This window comes from Nematostella vectensis, chromosome 11 (genome assembly GCF_932526225.1).
Source record: "Nematostella vectensis chromosome 11, jaNemVect1.1, whole genome shotgun sequence".
NCBI classification, from domain to species: domain Eukaryota; kingdom Metazoa; phylum Cnidaria; class Anthozoa; order Actiniaria; family Edwardsiidae; genus Nematostella; species Nematostella vectensis.
The window spans coordinates 7096521-7113800 of record NC_064044.1 but is presented as its reverse complement, the minus strand read 5'-3'; the positions used below and the strand labels follow the sequence as shown (position 1 = coordinate 7113800).

Below are 17280 nucleotides of genomic sequence, written 5' to 3'. Positions count from 1 at the left end.
AGGCGATTTAGCTGCTGGAAATCGTCTATCGTCAGCAAGAGTTTGCCGAATATTGAAAACTGTAGAAAGTTTCGGTTCAACTTTTTTATATTTCAATTTAGAAATTCAAGCTCCCTTTCCTTAAAGCACAACACTATTTTTTATAAGAAACTTTTTATAAGAACGTCCAGCCTGACAATTCACCAAATTCTAAGAACATGCCGAGGCTCAGATAGCAGCAAAATATTGCTTTTTTAGAGTGCTGCGTTCTAAAATGCGATATCAAATTGTGCACATAAGAACCTTATATCTTATATTGCTATTGATCAATTGTGTAATTCTCTTCCTAATAATTCATTGGGTATTATATTTTTATATACACTAAAAGTTAATCGTTAAGAACATGATGCTCCAAAAATAAGAACATTCCTAGTCCGCTTAGCAGCTGCTTTTAGTGTCACGCACGCTTCCTAAGGTAAAGTTCATTTATTATCCCGAGGGGGAAATTTTGATAAAAGTGAGGGATAAAATTAGTTGATCCCCCCTTCAGGAGGAACAAAATTTTCCATGCCCTCGCTTACGCTTCCCCCTTTATTTCGTTGCCCCCCCCCCACCCACCCTCCCGAAAACCAATAAAAGAAGGAGCAAAGGAAGGAACGGCAATGACAATGTTATATGGACGATTAAGAGATTAGCTGCAAACAGGACAGAAAGTGGAGGGGAAGGAATTTGGGTAACTAAATTCAGGTTGCAACCTGATAATGGTTGGTGCTATAGATGACGTAGAAAAAGCAAAAAGGCTTTTCGCTTTGCAAGAAAAGCGCAGCACGAGAAAAGAGAAAAGGGAGGAAGACACGATATGAGCGAGAATTTTGATGATGGAGAATGGGCGCTTACAGTAAAGCATTAAAACGTTTTGATTATATTATAGATATGGAACATAAGCACTTAACAATATTATATAGCGGAAACCATAAAAAGATGTATTTAGGGTGTATACAGGTTTGCATTGCTTAGATAAGACGTGGCTTGATACGTATCCTGAACTCCTGGATTGTGCATGCCAAATAACTGCCCCCAAACCGAGACAAGTTAAACCAAGTATGATTTGACACGTCAAATTATATAGTAGCGATAACACCCAAAGGAATAATTGATCCGCCTTTTAAAATCCAAACACTTTCGACGCCCCCCCTTTAGACCTTGGAAATTTCTCGAGCCCCCCCCCCCCTCCCCCTCGGGATAATAAATGAACTTTCCCTAAGCAGACTAGAACATTCCAGCCTCAACTGAAAATTAGACGTTCTCATAAAAAAAAAGAGTGTAGCAGGATGTTCATGTACCTTGGGCTAACAGAATATCAGACAGGAATACAATAGAAATATGAAAACATAATACCCGTGATAAAAAGTGACAACATGAGTAATATAAACATATCTTTAATTAAGAATTCCCATTTCCGTCTCTCAGTAAATAGTATTTTCTTTTTATTTACAATAATATAATAGCTATACATACATTTGATGTAATCCCATATTTGTTGCAATAACAGGAAATGTGTAGTATATAATTTTGTTATAAAACTACGGGTACTCGTTCTGATAAAAAATAAAATCTTTTCTTTTTCATTTTTCTATTTAAAGAAGTTTGTTTAAATAGACTCTACTATTTCGAGGAAACTAAGTATCCGTGACATGGATTGAACTGTCTTTAGACAGGTTATAACATCCGTGAAAATGTTTTACGGTTATATACATTCATATATGTACAATAATTACCATTGAAATAATGATAAATTAAGTTATACTACCAGTCTTCTCAAGTGTGCTTTGCATTCAAAAAACAATATGGCGGTCTCTACAATCAATTACTTGATTGAGGTTGGCTTGTGCCGAGTTTATCACTGCGCATGACAGCTGTAATCGGGTCAAATTTTTCGTCACATATTCCTTTTGTAGTCAACTTGTTCCCAGGTCACTCTTCACAGACCAGGCCGCGTAGTTCCCAGGCCACGGTCTCTAGACCAGCTGAGTTGTCCACATGTAAAGACCGCCTCATTTGCCGATGTCTTTCAGCCAATAAGGGAGCTTGAATTTTATCTTTTGGTTTATTCGCATGAGGTTGTGGTTGTGCTTTGCGTAATACCGCTGGAGGTACTTGATCGTGGACTCGTCTAGTATGCTTGGAGTGTTGTTTTCGTAGGTGTAACAGGTGCGTGGTAAATCATGGGATTGAACTAAGCAGTAAGAATTTATTGTCCTGTTAAATCTGAAACAAAAATTCAGCAATGTTATATGAAATGTTAAGTAAAAGCTAGAAGGTACGATTTGTGGACGTATACCGTAATTACGAGAAATGGAAGGCTGTAGATGATAGAATCGTGGAAAAGAGGCCCGTGTTAGAGAGACCCTGTTAAAAAATGCCCGTGTTAGAGAGACCCAGCAAAAAGAGGCCTATGTAAGAGAGACCCAGCAAAAAGAAGCCCGTATTAGAGAGACCCTGTTAAAAGAGGCCCGTATTAGAGAGACCCTGTTAAAAGAGGCCCATGCTAAAGAGACCCTGTGAAAAGAGGCCCGTGTTAGAGAGACCCTGTTAAAAGAAGCCCGTGTTAGAGAGACCCTGTTAAAAAATGCCCGTGTTAGAGAGACCCAGCAAAAAGAGGCCTATGTAAGAAAGACCCAGCAAAAAGAGGTCCGTGTTAGAGAGACCCAGTAAAAAGAGGCCCATGCTAAAGAGACCCTGTGAAAAGAGGTCCGTGTTAGGGAGACACTATTAAAAGAGGCCCATGTTAGAGTGACCCAGCAAAAAGAGGCCCATGCTAAAGAGACCCTGTGAAAAGAGGCCCGCGCTAGAGACCCAGTCGATAAGGCTGTGAGCGTTATGTGGGCCATTTGAAAGTTTCTACTAAAATTAACTTACTTGAGGTAATTCTCGTAGTCATGGCGACGGTCTAGTGCAAGAAACTCCTGTAAATCGTTCATGACGGCAACCGGCTGAGTAACCAAGTCTTTAAGGTTGACGATAAGCATGTAATTAGGATCAAAGTACTTCATCCATCTACCGATGTGCTCGGCGTAGTGGCCTGGGCGCAAGATCGCTTTGCGCGTGCTCTCTAGCTCGGGCGTAGTACCGCTGGTCACAAGCTCGTGAAACTTTGTATCGACGACTTTGTTGAGTTTCTTGAAGTGCTGTTAAAACAAGAAAATAGCTAGTTTTAAAACTAAATACGCACAATTATTACAGTATCGAATATGGCATTCTTTTATATGTCAATGAATTTGCAACGAGGGGATACTATTCCAAAACTCTCAAGCCTGACACTACAAACTACTAATGACCTTTTGAAGAAGTTGCTAGTCTAATAAAGACATAAAAGACAGAAGGAATGTTTCCTGGCCTTGAGATGGCCATGGTTCAAGCAGCTGGACAGCCAACAAATTGACACATTACATTACAGACTTACAAAATCTAATACCAGCGTGGACTTGCACAAATATAACACTTTCATCAGTAACAATCCAAATATATCAACCAAAGCATAACATTCGCAATAATTTTTTTTTTATGTCAATAAATTTGCAACGAGTGGATACTATTTTTACCACACTTTTAAAGGCCTTCAAAACGTGAAATTGAATACATTTGGATTTGTAATTTGAAATAAAAACATGACATTTTAAGACTTTTAAGGACCCGCGAGAACCACGGATGCCAAATTAACTACAAGAAGGGCATCGGCGTAAATATATATATATTTAAATATCCTAAGCGTAGTTACCTTGTAGTGTGCATAGGCTATCATAACGGGGTCTTCAAGTACAAACACAATCTTTGCGCCTTTGAGTAGTGCGCTTGCGCGTCGCGGGGCGGCCTGGCTCGTGAAATAGCGCATACTCGGCTCATACGTCACTTGGTTCGGGTCCGAAGGACTCTTAAACCGCTGCATGTACCTAATAAATAAATACGGTATGTCATCTTGTGGCAAGGGACGTGTGGCAATGCTTGTTTCGACCTATCACACGCAATGAAATGCTTGTTTCAGCCTATCACACACAATGAAATGCTTGTTTCGACCTATCACACACAATGAAATGCTTGTTTCGGCCTATCACACACAATGAAATGCTTGTTTCGGCCTATCACACGCAAGTAAACATTCCGCACGTTTTGTTCACCCATTTTGTCTTAGGTAGCTCGTGGAGGAGGGAGATTCGGTTACCCATTAAGCGAACCATTTTCTCTTAGGTAGCTCGTGGGGGAGGGAGATTTGGTTACTCATTAAGCGGACCATTTTCTCTTAGGTAGCTCTTGGGGAGGGAGATTCGGTTATCCATTTTCTCTTAGTTAGCTCGTGGTGGAGTTGGATTCGGATACCCATTTAGCGGACCATTTTCTCTTAGGTAGCTCGTGGGGGAAGGGGGGGGGGGGGGTAGGGGGCGGAGGTGATCACTCACCAGTCTATACCCTTGAGGTAATTATCACTACTAAAGAACTCGCTTTCCCCAGCGGTATCATTGGTCTTGCGCATGCGTAGGACATCAGGGTTCAAGTGGATTAGAGACTGCAGTAGTTCCAGTCCTCCATGAGGTGGCCCGATCAAAAGGAATGAGGGAAACTTGGCACAAGACTTTTGTTTATCCCAAATGACCAGGTGACGCTTAGGGTCGTCACAAGGACTCTAAAAATGAAGCAATTGTGTTAAAAGATTGTTACTTATAACCAGGTCCAAAGATTAGAAAAACACAAACACAGTATTAGCGCTGGAGATAATGGTGGTGGTTGTGATGATGGTGATTGCGTTGATGATGGCGATGGTTGTGAAATTGGCGGTGGTGATAATGGTGGTGGATGTCATGATGGTGGTGGTAATGAAGATGGTGATTGCGTTGATGATGATGGCAATGGTTTTGAAATTGACGGTGGTAATAATGGTGGTGGTACTGAAGATGGTGATTGCGTTGGTTATGATGGTAATGGTTGTGAAATTGGCGGTGGTGGTAATGAAGATGGTGATTGCGTTGATGATGATGGTAATGTTTGCGAGAGTGGCGGCGGTAATGATAGTGGTGGTAATGAAGATGGTGATTGCGTTGGTTATGATGGTAATGGTTGTGAAATTGGCGGTGGTGGTAATGAAGATGGTGATTGCGTTGATGATGATGGTAATGTTTGTGAGAGTGGCGGCGGTAATGATAGTGGTGATGATGAAGATGGTGATTGCGTTGGTTATGATGGTAATGGTTGTGAAATTGGCGGTGGTGGTAATGAAGATGGTGATTGCGTTGATGATGATGGTAATGTTTGTGAGAGTAGCGGCGGTAATGATAGTGGTGGTAATGAAGATGGTGATTGCGTTGGTTATGATGGTAATGGTTGAGAAAAGCGGCGGTAATGATAGTGGTGGTGATGAAGATGGTGATTGCGTTGATGATGATGGTAATGGTTGTGAAAGTGGTGGTGGTTATGATGATGATAATGGTGGTGGTTATGATGATGATAATGGTGGTGGTTATGATGATGATAATGGTGGTGGTTACGATGATGATAATGGTGGTGGTTATGATGATGATAATGGTGGTGGTTATGATGATGATAATGGTGGTGGTTATGATGACGATAATGGTGGTGGTTGTGATGACGATAATGGTGGTGGTTGTGATGATGATAATGGTGGTGGTTATGATGATGATAATGGTGGTGGTTATGATGATGGTAATGGTGGTGGTTAAGATGATGATAATGGTGGTGGTTATGATGATGATAATGGTGGTGGTTATGATGATGGTAATGGTGGTGGTTGTAATGATGATAATGGTGGTGGTTATGATGATGATAATGGTGGTGGTTGTGATGATGATAATGGTGGTGTTTATGATGATGATGATAATGGTGGTGGTTATGATGATGATGATAATGGTGGTGGTTATGATGATGATAATGGTGGTGGTTATGATGATGATAATGGTGGTGGTTGTGATGATGATAATGGTGGTGGTTGTGATGATGATAATGGTGGTGGTTATGATGATGATAATGGTGGTGGTTATGATGATGATAATGGTGGTGGTTATGATGATGATAATGGTGGTGGTTGTGATGATGATAATGGTGGTGGTTATATGATGATAATGGTGGTGGTTATGATGATGATAATGGTGGTGGTTATGATGATGATAATGGTGGTGGTTATGATGATGATAATGGTGGTGGTTATGATGATGATAATGGTGGTGGTTGCGATGATGATAATGGTGGTGGTTGTGATGATGATGATGGTATGAAAGTGTTGGTAACAATTGCATTGGAGCCGATGATGTTGGTCGGGATGGTAGTTGTGGTGATGATGATGATGAAGATTGCGATGGTGTTGGCGGTAGTTGTAATGATGACGATGATGATGGCGACGATGTTTATGATGGTGATCACAGCGAAACCCAAACAGCTGATTTCTACTATCCGGCCCATTTTTTCAATCTTTTTATCCAAAAAGAAGAATTTTCTAGCTCACCAGCCAAAGTGGCGACTTGTCCTGTGGGAACATACGAAAGTACATGTCCGCCAGTTGAGAGGGAGGGGCGCTGCGAAGTTCGATGTTCGTCCACGTCTCCACGAAGTTCACAAGACTGGTGACGAGGTACTGTGCCAGGCGGTCATTGGCGTAGTTCGTCATGTGCGTCATGACGACCATAATCTGTCACGCAGTCACAACAATAACGCCATTAAGTCCGGCAATCAGAACCGCCATTTTGTCACGCAATCACAACATGTCTTTACAAGACGTGATCATGACTTTTGAATCTGTGATCCCAAATATTACCATTATATGTAACGCAATGAAAAAAGAGAGGTCTTTATTATGTCACGCAATCGTAGGCTTGGTACTTACTGGAGTCCTGAGCAGTGTCTCAAAGAGCTCCCCACCGTGAATACTCCTGTCCAGAGCTCTCCTGCCACCCTTTAACTGCTTGAACGTGTTGGTGGTTGTAAACAAACCGCACGTCTGACGGGGAAGGACCTGGGGCACATTACAGTAGCCATGGTAACGTCAATCACGAAAGCTATTGCAAGAACCGTGGCAATATTTCAAAGGGTGGACGCGGGGAGCATTTAGCTGGCTTCTTTTTTCTGCTTTCTGATTGGATATAGATGCGTGCGTCGGAACTATGAATATTTCATAGGGTGAACGTGGATAGCATTTAGCTGGCTTCTTTTTTTCTGCTTTCTGATTGGATATAGATGCGTGCGTCGGAACTATGAATATTTCATAGGGTGGACGTGGGGAGCATTTAGCTGGCTTCTTTTTTTCTGCTTTCTGATTGGATATTGATGCATGCGTCGGAACTATGAATATTTCATAGGGTGGACGTGGGGAGTACTCGGGCACACTTGAGGCTGAAAAGTGTCCGTTATATAGAGGTTTTTGGCTAATGGATATATCTCAGAGTTGAATGCTGGAGAATTTGAAAATGGCAATTGGATACCCGCTAAATAGAGGTATTCATTGTGAGGCTTTACTGAACGTTATACCAAATATTATTGGGTTTAATAACTGTATCAATGGTAAAAATCAGAATGAAGAAACGTAAATAATAAGTGGAATATTCTAGGGAAATAGTCTTATCTTAATAAAAAGAGGTCGATATCGCAGGAGCGAGAATTTTTTTATCGCACCTTGATGCCTCTGTAGGTGAAGCCTCGGCGGAGCCATGCGGGCTTCAGGTGAGGGTACTCTTCAGTTGAAGTGACGGTAACCCTGTGGATTCGTTTCCAGGCCGTATAGAGAGCTTCGTGCACAGGGTACACCCCTGAATGATGTGGCGCGACCGCATACGATGTGTTCAGCGGTATGCCGTGATCCTGTGAAAGAAAAAAACAACAACAACTTGCAGTCTTAGTAAGCAAAGCTCCTTTCTCAGTTTTTTTTGTGTAAAGGTAGTTCTAAAGAATACTTTTAGTTAAATAACTATTCTTTTCATAGAATTTGTATTCTTCAGGCTACAATTATACAACAAAAATGGTGTGGCTCAATCTTTTTACTTCACTGTCCTTTCCCTGTCTCTCAACATTTACTAGCATCACTCCCTCCACAATAACATTTATTGACATCACCGTACCTTTTCGGAAATTTTTTTTTTCTTGGCGACCATTTACAGTGGGGCCCTAATAACTAACTCAAATTTCCTCCGCTAACTCCCTCTGACTTCAAGTTCCCTAAGCAGGCGCGTACACAGGGGGGTGCACAGGGTACGCACCCCCCCCCCCCTAGCGGCCAAAAGTGGGCCATTTCTTATTAAGGAATCTTCAAATACTATGCTCTTATCATATGATACTTATGAATGCGCACCCCCCTCAGCCAATCCTGGGAACGCGCCTGCTAGGGACTACTTTTCAGTCCTTTCTACTAAGATAAGTCGACCTCTCCGCTCAAACTATTTTTTGTTTTCAACCGTATCACCATTCGTTCCCCTCCACCACTTCTACTCCTCCAACATTCCTCACACCAAGGTGGAATTCGCCGCACTAAGTACGTCTGGAAAATCCACCGTTAAGTCTCCAAAATGACAATCAGGGTCTGCCTGAAAATGTCTTATACTAGTTTTTAGCCAAACGTGCACCTTGTGTTTTTCGTTTTCGAGTTGCGACTGGTTTTTTAGTTACGGAAGCTATTTCGATCGTAGCTACGGCGGCCGTTAGATCGCTGACCAATAAGAGAGCGCCAGAAGCACCAGGCGTCCAATCAACAATAACGCAATAAGAAACAATTCGAGTTTTTCGGTATTCCCCTGTGCTAAGAAGGCGATTCATTTTGATGCTGTTTTAGTTGTGATCGATTGGAAGCTGTGACAGATGCAGAATTGGAATATTGCAAAGTTATAATTGACGTCCACCAAAACACAGTTGCGACGCGTAAACAAAAGGTACAGGGTGCACGTGTGACTGAAAACGAGTGTAATAAAGACGAAAATTTTGGCAGTTTCGACTATCAATTTTCGGTGGATTGTATTGATTAATCTGTGTAAAGAGCACGACTGCTCACTATTCAGTCTTTGAAGTACAACCGACACAACAACCAAATCAGACTCTCTCCCTTACCTTGGCAAATTTCTTGTTCCTCTTCATCGATCTGACGAGTTCTTGAAGAGAGAACTTGTGTGCTTGTTCGTGATCGTACAAGTGACCGAACCAAGTAAAGCGGTGGGCATACTCGAGTATCGCATCGTCTCCGTCATCCTCGTCGATGTTGCCACGGTGATAACCCTTGCCGGAGAATCCAAGATTGAACTTGAATCCTGGGATCTTCTGCTCCAACATGGACTGAACTGATAACATGTCCTGGTGACATAACGTGTAATGTTTAGTGTCTGTATGTTTGGCCGCAAAAAGGAGGATATTATTCATTTAAGCTTCGTGTTACGTTTATCTACTGTCTGATGTCTGTCCGTCCGTCTGTCCGTCTGTCTGTCTGTTTTCTTTGCTCGCTCGCTCGCTCGCTTTTTCTTTTTATTAAGGGGACACGTGTTTCTTTTCTTATAAGATGGCGACCACCGAGCGGAGCGGGTTTTCCGCGATAATAACACCGAGTACCGCCTGCATGTTTCAGGCTTCAAGTCACCAAGTAAACAGTCTCTGCCAGCCTCCATTTTGTCATTCTAGCAAAATATCAAAAGAGACAAAGAGCATCCATTTCCATCGGCTAATTTAGAAAGGCTATTGCAATAATAGTAATTGAATTATGTAAAAAAAAGTATCGAACTTTGTTTATAGTGGTTACTAGGAGATTTCATAACATTATTTGTGTTTCATTATTGAATAGGCAACGATAACAAAGGTATGGCTAACAAGGTCGCGACCATCGTAACAGTTGTAAGGGTCGCAACACTCGTCTAGGGTTTGCCACCTTTTGATCTTTTGTTTACGGGCAGCAGAATTCTGAAGGAGTAGTCCCTTTAACTGCCGATGGTGATAGGGAATGGGATTTTTCCAGACGACTGTTACGACCCTTAGGACTGTTACGACTATAAGGAAACCATGCCGATGGTGATAGGTAATGCATTTTTTTCAGACGACTGTTACGACCCTTACGACTGTTACAACTATATGCAAACCAGGCCGATGGTAATAGGTAATGCATTTTTTGCAATCGACTGTTACGACCCTTACGACTGTTACGACTATATAGAAACCAGGTCGATAGTGATAGGTAATGCATTTTTTGCAGTCGACTGTTACGACTGTTACGACTATATGGAAACCAGGTAGATGGTGATAGGCTATGCATTATTTCCAGACGACTGTTACGACCCTTAACGACTGTTACAACAATATGGAAACCAGGTCGATGGTGATAGGTAATGCATTTTTTTGCAGTCGACTGTTACGACCCTTAACGACTGTTACAACTATATGGAAACCAGGTTGATGGTGATAGGTAATGCATTTTTTGCAGTCGACTGTTACGACCCTTACGACTGTTACGACTATATGGAAACCAGGTAGATGGTGATAGGTTATGCATTATTTCCAGACGACTGTTACAACCCTTAACGACTGTTACAACTATATGAAACCAGGCCACTTACCTCCACATCTCTCCTCTGCATCCTAATTCCCGAGCTTCCAATAAATATGTCATCCACATCAATCTGCAAGTACCTGTCAAGCGAGAACATCAACGGCATGGGAGACAAATAATCCACGGCGTCCATAAACAACATGGAGTGAAGGAAGAACGGGAAGCCTCCTGCGAAAAACACCCGCTGGATCCCATCTCTTGTGCCAGGGTCGATTACCACCGAGGCGCGGTCGTAGGGAGAATTCTGTAAACTGCGACGCGATTTTGACCGCGGACTCGGTAAGACATAGCTGACAGTCTCGTAAGGGGCTCTACTTGGATCATAACTGAGATACGCCCATCTGGTGCCAGCACCTTTTTGTGAAACACGTGGCTTCTCAATCTGGCCGCCATCTTTAGTGATCCGGAGAAGACTAGAGGTTCTATTCACCATGTTATAAAGGGGTCCTTTTTCTTTTGGGGGTTTACGCACATCTAGGTCAAACTCTTTCACAAATCCTTCATAGTTTGTCGTAAAGAATAAGATCCCAGTACTGAACTTCTTGGAATAATCAAGAATGCATTCCTTTAAAATGTCTTTAAGATCTAAGTATGATTGTATGTCTAAGAATATAATGACAGCGTAGCGACCTGTGAGTACATCCGGCCTGAGAGCATGTCTAATGTCTAGGAACACCTTGTCTTCTGTGAAGGTGAATTCATAAGTAATTCTCAATCCATCGAGGAGTTTCCGCAGCACTTGTGCGAGTTTGAAGCGTTCGTTCGGCGGGTTTCGCGTAACAAGGAGTAACTTTTTGCGCACTTTGTAGTTTTTGTTGTGTTCCTTGGAGGTGGTGAGCCATCGCGCGTCTCGCGTGTTGTAATACGTATCACGCGAGGTGAGCGTTGAGAGCGCGTTGCCGAAGGGTTCACCTGCGGACAACAGAATTATCCTTTGTTAATAAGGATCACTGAATTTATGAAGAGATAAACAGATAATGGCTTGTCGGGCGTCTCGCGTGTTGTAATAGGTGTCGCGCGAGGTGAGCGTGGAGAGCGCGTTGCCGGAGGGCTCACCTGCGGAAAGGAGAATGATCCTTGGTTAATAAAGATCACTGAATTAATGAAGAGATAAACACATAATGGTTTGACGTGCAGGATGTCGAGCGCAGCAAAAATACAATTGCGACTGCCGTAAAAGGAGACCGTGGCTGTTCAATGGGAACTGCCGATTAATAAAACAGGTGAAAAAAAAACCCAGTATTTTGAATGATAAGTATTTTGGTGTTATAAACTAGATGCGCAACTTATTTACTCTAGTATGAGCGGCATCTAGTCTTGTGACAGTACTTAGTGTTAGAAACATCCATCATGCTACATTTAACCATATTGAACACAGTGGGGATCCCAAGGCTAACTTGTCGGTGGTTTTGAGAGCAGACACTAAATTCATTGCTCATTGCGGGACGCCTAAAACGCGCTAAACTTTCGAATATTAAAAAAGACCAGAATATCCTATTTTGAAAAGCCTAAAGTAACAAGCCCACAAATTTTGCGCTTGCCTTTTTTGGCTTGTCTTTTTTGGCATAGTGAATTCATAGCTTCTTTTTTGTGAGCCCAGATTAGGCTTTTGACCTTTTTCAAATTATTTCAGCGTTGTTTCCATTCGTTGCATAGCCATATGAGAATACTGACTCGTGCCGCTGATCCACACACACAGGAACGCGGATTTCGGAGGTGCCACATGTTGAAAATAAGTTTTGGCGATCAGACATTTTACCCCAAGGGCCATCAAGGGATGGGAATGGACATACCAAGATTGCAATTAACGAGTATCTATCGAATACAACCGCTGTTTGGGAATTAAGGTATATTCAGGTAAATGGGAAACACATGGAGAGAACGACTGCTTTTCATCTGCGGAATCGCTCTTCAAAGAGGGATTTAATTGGCGTTTTCATAAGTGCGGTTTTACTGAAAAAATCCCATCGTAATATGTTTGGCCTGTTTGCGAGTCGAACCAACTCCCAGAAAACATCCCTTCAAACAAAAACTACGGAAAATGTTAATAGGATTTGGTAAATAAACTTCTTCGCCAGAATTCAATTTGTTCACCGAGGTTCTGGGCATTTTATAATAAGTAAGCTATGATTTAATAGTCTTATCGGGAAATATAACACTAAAATAATACTAAAATTCTCTAAAAACCGAAAGAGTTCGCAAATGATAAACTGGCAAAGCAACGAAGACCAGAGTTTCTTGATACCCTAAATTTTACCACAGAGTATGAATTCACAGATGACTTATGGGTAAATATCATTTCATAGTTGACCGAACACCTGTGAAACAGCACTCAAAACTAGATACATATGATGGCAATGTGGCTCGAAACCAATTGATAACCTTAGCACTAATTAAACTTAAATCCGCAATAAGGAAGGGTTTGCTCAAGCATGGCCTTTTATCACTTGATATAGCCGTTAGCAAATCAAGTCGAGACGCCCAGTTAGAACAATTCACCTCACATTAAGACTGCAAAACCGCCTCTTCATTCAATTATCAAGTTGTGACCCAATTTTCATTATTTTAAGCAATGTGCGAGCAATATGAGAGACTTTAAACATCTATATTTTCACTATATATCTTTGAAGGTGGAAATTATCTAACAAAAATAATTTTCACGGCGAAAATTTACTTTCTATTTACACCTATTTCTAATAAGGTTGCACTAGGACAAAACATGTTTCGTAACCCGCAGTGCTTCATGGCTCGTATCAAACAAATAAACGAATAGGTAGGTTGCTGCAAAAGATAACATGAGATATTTATTCCAGACATGTTGTTTCTTCGCGGTATTCGCGAACACCAGGAAATTACTGCGAGCAATCTGGAAACTCTGTCCTTTTGCAACAAAAAAGAAGTTGGAAAAGCAAGCCCATACAAATAGTTGTTTGTGCATTGCACTACCGCTCGAGAATGTAACGCGAAACTCCTTCGGGAACGCTTTACAGAAACCGCTTGTTCTGGGAGCAATTGTTGCACTTTATATAGCGTGCAAAGCCAAATTTCAGGGGACCATTTGGAGGTCCTTGATTTTGTTGCCATTTGCGATGTCAGGAAAAGCAATAACAAAATAGTTTGGGTAGAAAAAGTTGTACATTTCAGTAGAGGTCTTGAAAAGTGGTAAAAGCTGTCTTTTTTATTAGCTAATGAAAAGAAGAGAGTAAAGCATGAGCTTAGATCAGTTTTTTGCGTCATACGAGAAAACATAGAGTTTTGTTTGTTTGTTTGTTTTTGGAATGTTTTTAGTAATTGCTAAAGACCTACATACCAAAAAAGGTAAAGAGATATGCAATTTAAATCAGAGTGAACTGTAAATTAACCTGAGCGAAAAAGGAAGCATTCCTTGAGGGCAAAAATGGGTGTTACTTTGATCCAAACGAATTTGCCGGAGGGCCCAATGGTAATGGTTTGCCAGAGATAAAACCTCAATTTGTCTTTTTCTTCACCAAAATCGTCTATATCTGATAAAGGGAGTAAAACGGCTAGTTTGAAAGGTGGGGTTGATAACAATAAAACTTCGGCTTTTTTTTTCGCTGATAAACATCTTTTCGGTGGTTTATTGCTTTCTTGGCGAGTTTTTATGATTAGGGAATATGTAGAAATACTCAAAACTGGAGTAATTATTGGTCGAGGTTTCCCCAAAACGATCTTCATTTGAATCTCAAATTAAAGCATTTATAACAACAATTAAAAAAGATGGGCCTTTGATATAGTTCATAAAGAAGATAAAAGTTCAATTTGTTGAAGGAGTTTGAGGCTCGTCATAATTACAGGATTTGGATCGGCCAACGGCTTTTAGGCGGAAATGTGGTCAGATCAGGAAATAAAATTATATTAGACCTTTGTGAATCCGTGGGCTGGTTACAGGGAAACAATTCCCCGATCTCTATTTTCATATTAGTAGAGGAAAAAGCGTGTTTATAACTTTGTTCAACAGAACGCACACAAAATAGTCTTAAGCAAACAATGTTATAACTGGAACGAATTAGAACATCTACATAAAAAAAAGTTATTCAAAAAAGTAGTGTCGGCTTTAAGCTATTATGTATATTGCCGTAAAAATAATAATGCCGTAAAATTTTTTACTGCGATTCTAAGGAAAGTATTTTTTAAAGATGAAAAGGTGAAAGCTAAGAAGTGAGATTTTTTTGTGTGAGATTAATTCTACGATTTTCACATTATTGAGTTCTACTTTTCATTGGCAAAATTCTGCCTCAGACAGACGATACCGTCTCCACAGGGGTTTAGCGGCGTATTTAGGCGGGAAGCGGTCTTTTATGCGCACTCCATACCACATGTTATCTGAACGACGCTAAGATCTTCTTCCCTAACGTGCGAAAATTGCATTACAACAGACAATTCATCTTCCTTTAATAAGTCAAATAACATTTTACCAATCAATGCGAAAAGAAACGTTATTGCAATAACTTTATGCGTAAGTGAATTTCAATCAACCGCTCGCATCGCGTGTTGTCGTTTTCCACAGACAGAGTGTCTACTGTTAACATAAACACACAATCTGCGGGAAAATATAACCCAAAAACAAATTGCAAAGGGAGTATTGTTATTATTCCATGGATAATCAATGTTGATTTATGTTTGTGTGATCATTTCGCTTGCTAAGAGCTATTTCAGTAAGTTTTTCTTTGACAAACATAAGAGGTTTCTCAATCGCGGTGTAAATTGACACCCAACGTGATAGCATCTTAGGCAGTCTTTGGAGGCCACAGTTTACATTTTGATTTACACCCTTCCTCATAAACATTGTATGAAATGCTAAGAAACCTCTAATACCCCGACAAAACCTCTACAAATCTTGTCTAATCTTTGTCTTAGGCTGCCAAGAAATTGGAATTAATCTTTATACATGATACAGAATTAAATGTAAACATGGCAGCTGAAAGTGAGAGAGCTATGATGCGTGGTTATCGGTCATGCAAGACTAAAATCCTTCCTCGCTTTAAATTAGTTGTATACAGTTCGAGCTGTGGATTAGATGGATAAATGGACAGCTAGGTCTATGCATGCACAAAGGGAAAATACCCAGGAGACCAATGCCCTGCAGTTAATGTTTGGAAGCGATTGTATATTCCACGATAAATGGAAAGCGACTTCGACCCGAAATTAACTCCAAAAATAACACTGCACAGTTTTTATAAACTAGAACTGACAGCGACTAATGAGCCGACGTGTTGGTATTTCCTGTAACAGAACTAACAGTGGATCGTTCAGCGCGTATGCTTGTAAGCTAGGGAATCCCAACAGCCGAATGTTTAGCAAGAACTTAGGGTGAATTTGCGGTCAAATATAGTCCAGACCCAGCGTGAAAACCCCCTAAATACGTGAATTCCCAGCAACAGTTCTTACTCACCATCCTGAGTTTTTCTGTAGCTTGTAAACACGAGAAAGAAAACGACCCAGCAGAACAAAATCCCGGCAAAAATAACACGTTGTGGTAGTCGTAGCCGTTTGAACCGAGTTGCAAACCTCATCTCAATGAAAACTCGCAGCTCTCCCGGTGCTTTAGCCGGTGAAATCTTGCTTTCAAGCGGAGAGAGGTCAAAATAAGGTTTCCATATATTTATATGTGGACGGATAACAGAGCTCTGCTAAGCCGTCGTGCTTTGGAAACTCCGCGCGCGTGTTTGCTCTGTTCAAAATGCCAGTGCAGAGATCACACGGCTGATCTGCGAATTGTGTGAATGTCTTTGTACTGGAGTGAAATGGGGGCGGGCTTTGCTGTCCACATTGACGCGTTGTAACATGAGAGCGCGTTTATTGTCCGAGCCGAACAGCAATTATCGAAAACGAATGTGTCAAAATTTAATATCACGGAAAATAAACAGGAAAAAAGGCGTAAGCATATATCAATTTTGGGAGCAGCATTTGAGTCATGGAAGTTTGCAATTAGACATACAGGGTTTCGCGTACAGTGTGCAATATCAAAATGTCAAAATAACATGAATGTCTATTAGCTAACACATTATTAGCAAATTGCTTTTTCTAAAGTGCTTTCGTTAAATGTGCATAACTTTTATTGTAAAAAGTGACGCAACAAACGCAAGGCAATTATCTCTTATCGGTGCAGTCCACCCAGATGACAAATAGTTATTTACTTCAACGAGCATTCTAGTGATACGCGAGATTCCTTCTGCAGATAAGATTTGGATAAGCAAAATAAATGGCCACAAACATACTTGGGTTTGCAACATGGCCGATTTTAAAAGGAGTTGGTATGAATTATTGAGTTATTTTCTTCGGGGCTGCTCTAAGCGGGGGGAGGGGAAGGAGGGGTAGTTCTTCACCGTAAAGCATAAATAATCATGATAATATGAGAGCAGCAGCAATTTTTACTGTAGGAAATAACATTAACGATAGAGCCGAGGCGGCAACGATGTCAACAACATCACAGAAAAACAAAAAATGGAGGAGCCAACAACTACATTTTCGAGCCGACAACTTGCACAACCCATATCAAACATATTCCCCACGGATAGTGTCCTTCGTATGCATTGCCTTATATGGGCATTGATGCCCATATTTAGAAGAGCTAAAGTTTACCCGCTCCCTGATCTCCATAAAACATGGTGAAAAATACTGATTCCTTTCAATTTGAGACTCGAGGCAAAAATGTGTCAAAAAAACTTTATCGCTTGGTCAAATCTTTATCACACAAGTCTTGAAAA

The 17280-nt window shown here is 41.0% G+C and overlaps 1 protein-coding gene across 1 annotated transcript; it reads right to left on the bottom strand.

Moving 5' to 3' along the window:
• Nucleotides 1–1402: 1402 nt before the first annotated feature.
• LOC5505278 (bifunctional heparan sulfate N-deacetylase/N-sulfotransferase 3) lies at nt 1403–16308 on the bottom strand. The gene is made up of 10 exons (XM_048734383.1): nt 15966–16308; nt 10560–11464; nt 9073–9312; nt 7651–7836; nt 6866–6994; nt 6488–6670; nt 4434–4657; nt 3758–3929; nt 2899–3167; nt 1403–2247 (listed from the first exon to the last, which is right to left on the bottom strand). The coding sequence occupies exons 1-10, from the start codon at nt 16084–16086 to the stop codon at nt 2034–2036; spliced, it is 2643 nt and encodes an 880-aa protein (XP_048590340.1). The 5' UTR covers nt 16087–16308; the 3' UTR covers nt 1403–2033.
• Nucleotides 16309–17280: the final 972 nt, after the last annotated feature.

Bases quoted from the DNA above. Each gene is read 5' to 3' on its own strand.
- LOC5505278 (XM_048734383.1), bottom strand. From the start codon at position 16,086: ATGAGGTTTGCAACTCGGTTCAAACGGCTACGACTACCACAACGTGTT. The intron at 9,313-10,559 runs GTAAGTGGCCTG...TTATGTCACCAG, and splicing joins TGCAGAGGAGAGATGTGGAG to GACATGTTATCAGTTCAGTC. The intron at 2,248-2,898 runs GTAAGTTAATTT...TTTTTGTTTCAG, and splicing joins GACTACGAGAATTACCTCAA to ATTTAACAGGACAATAAATT.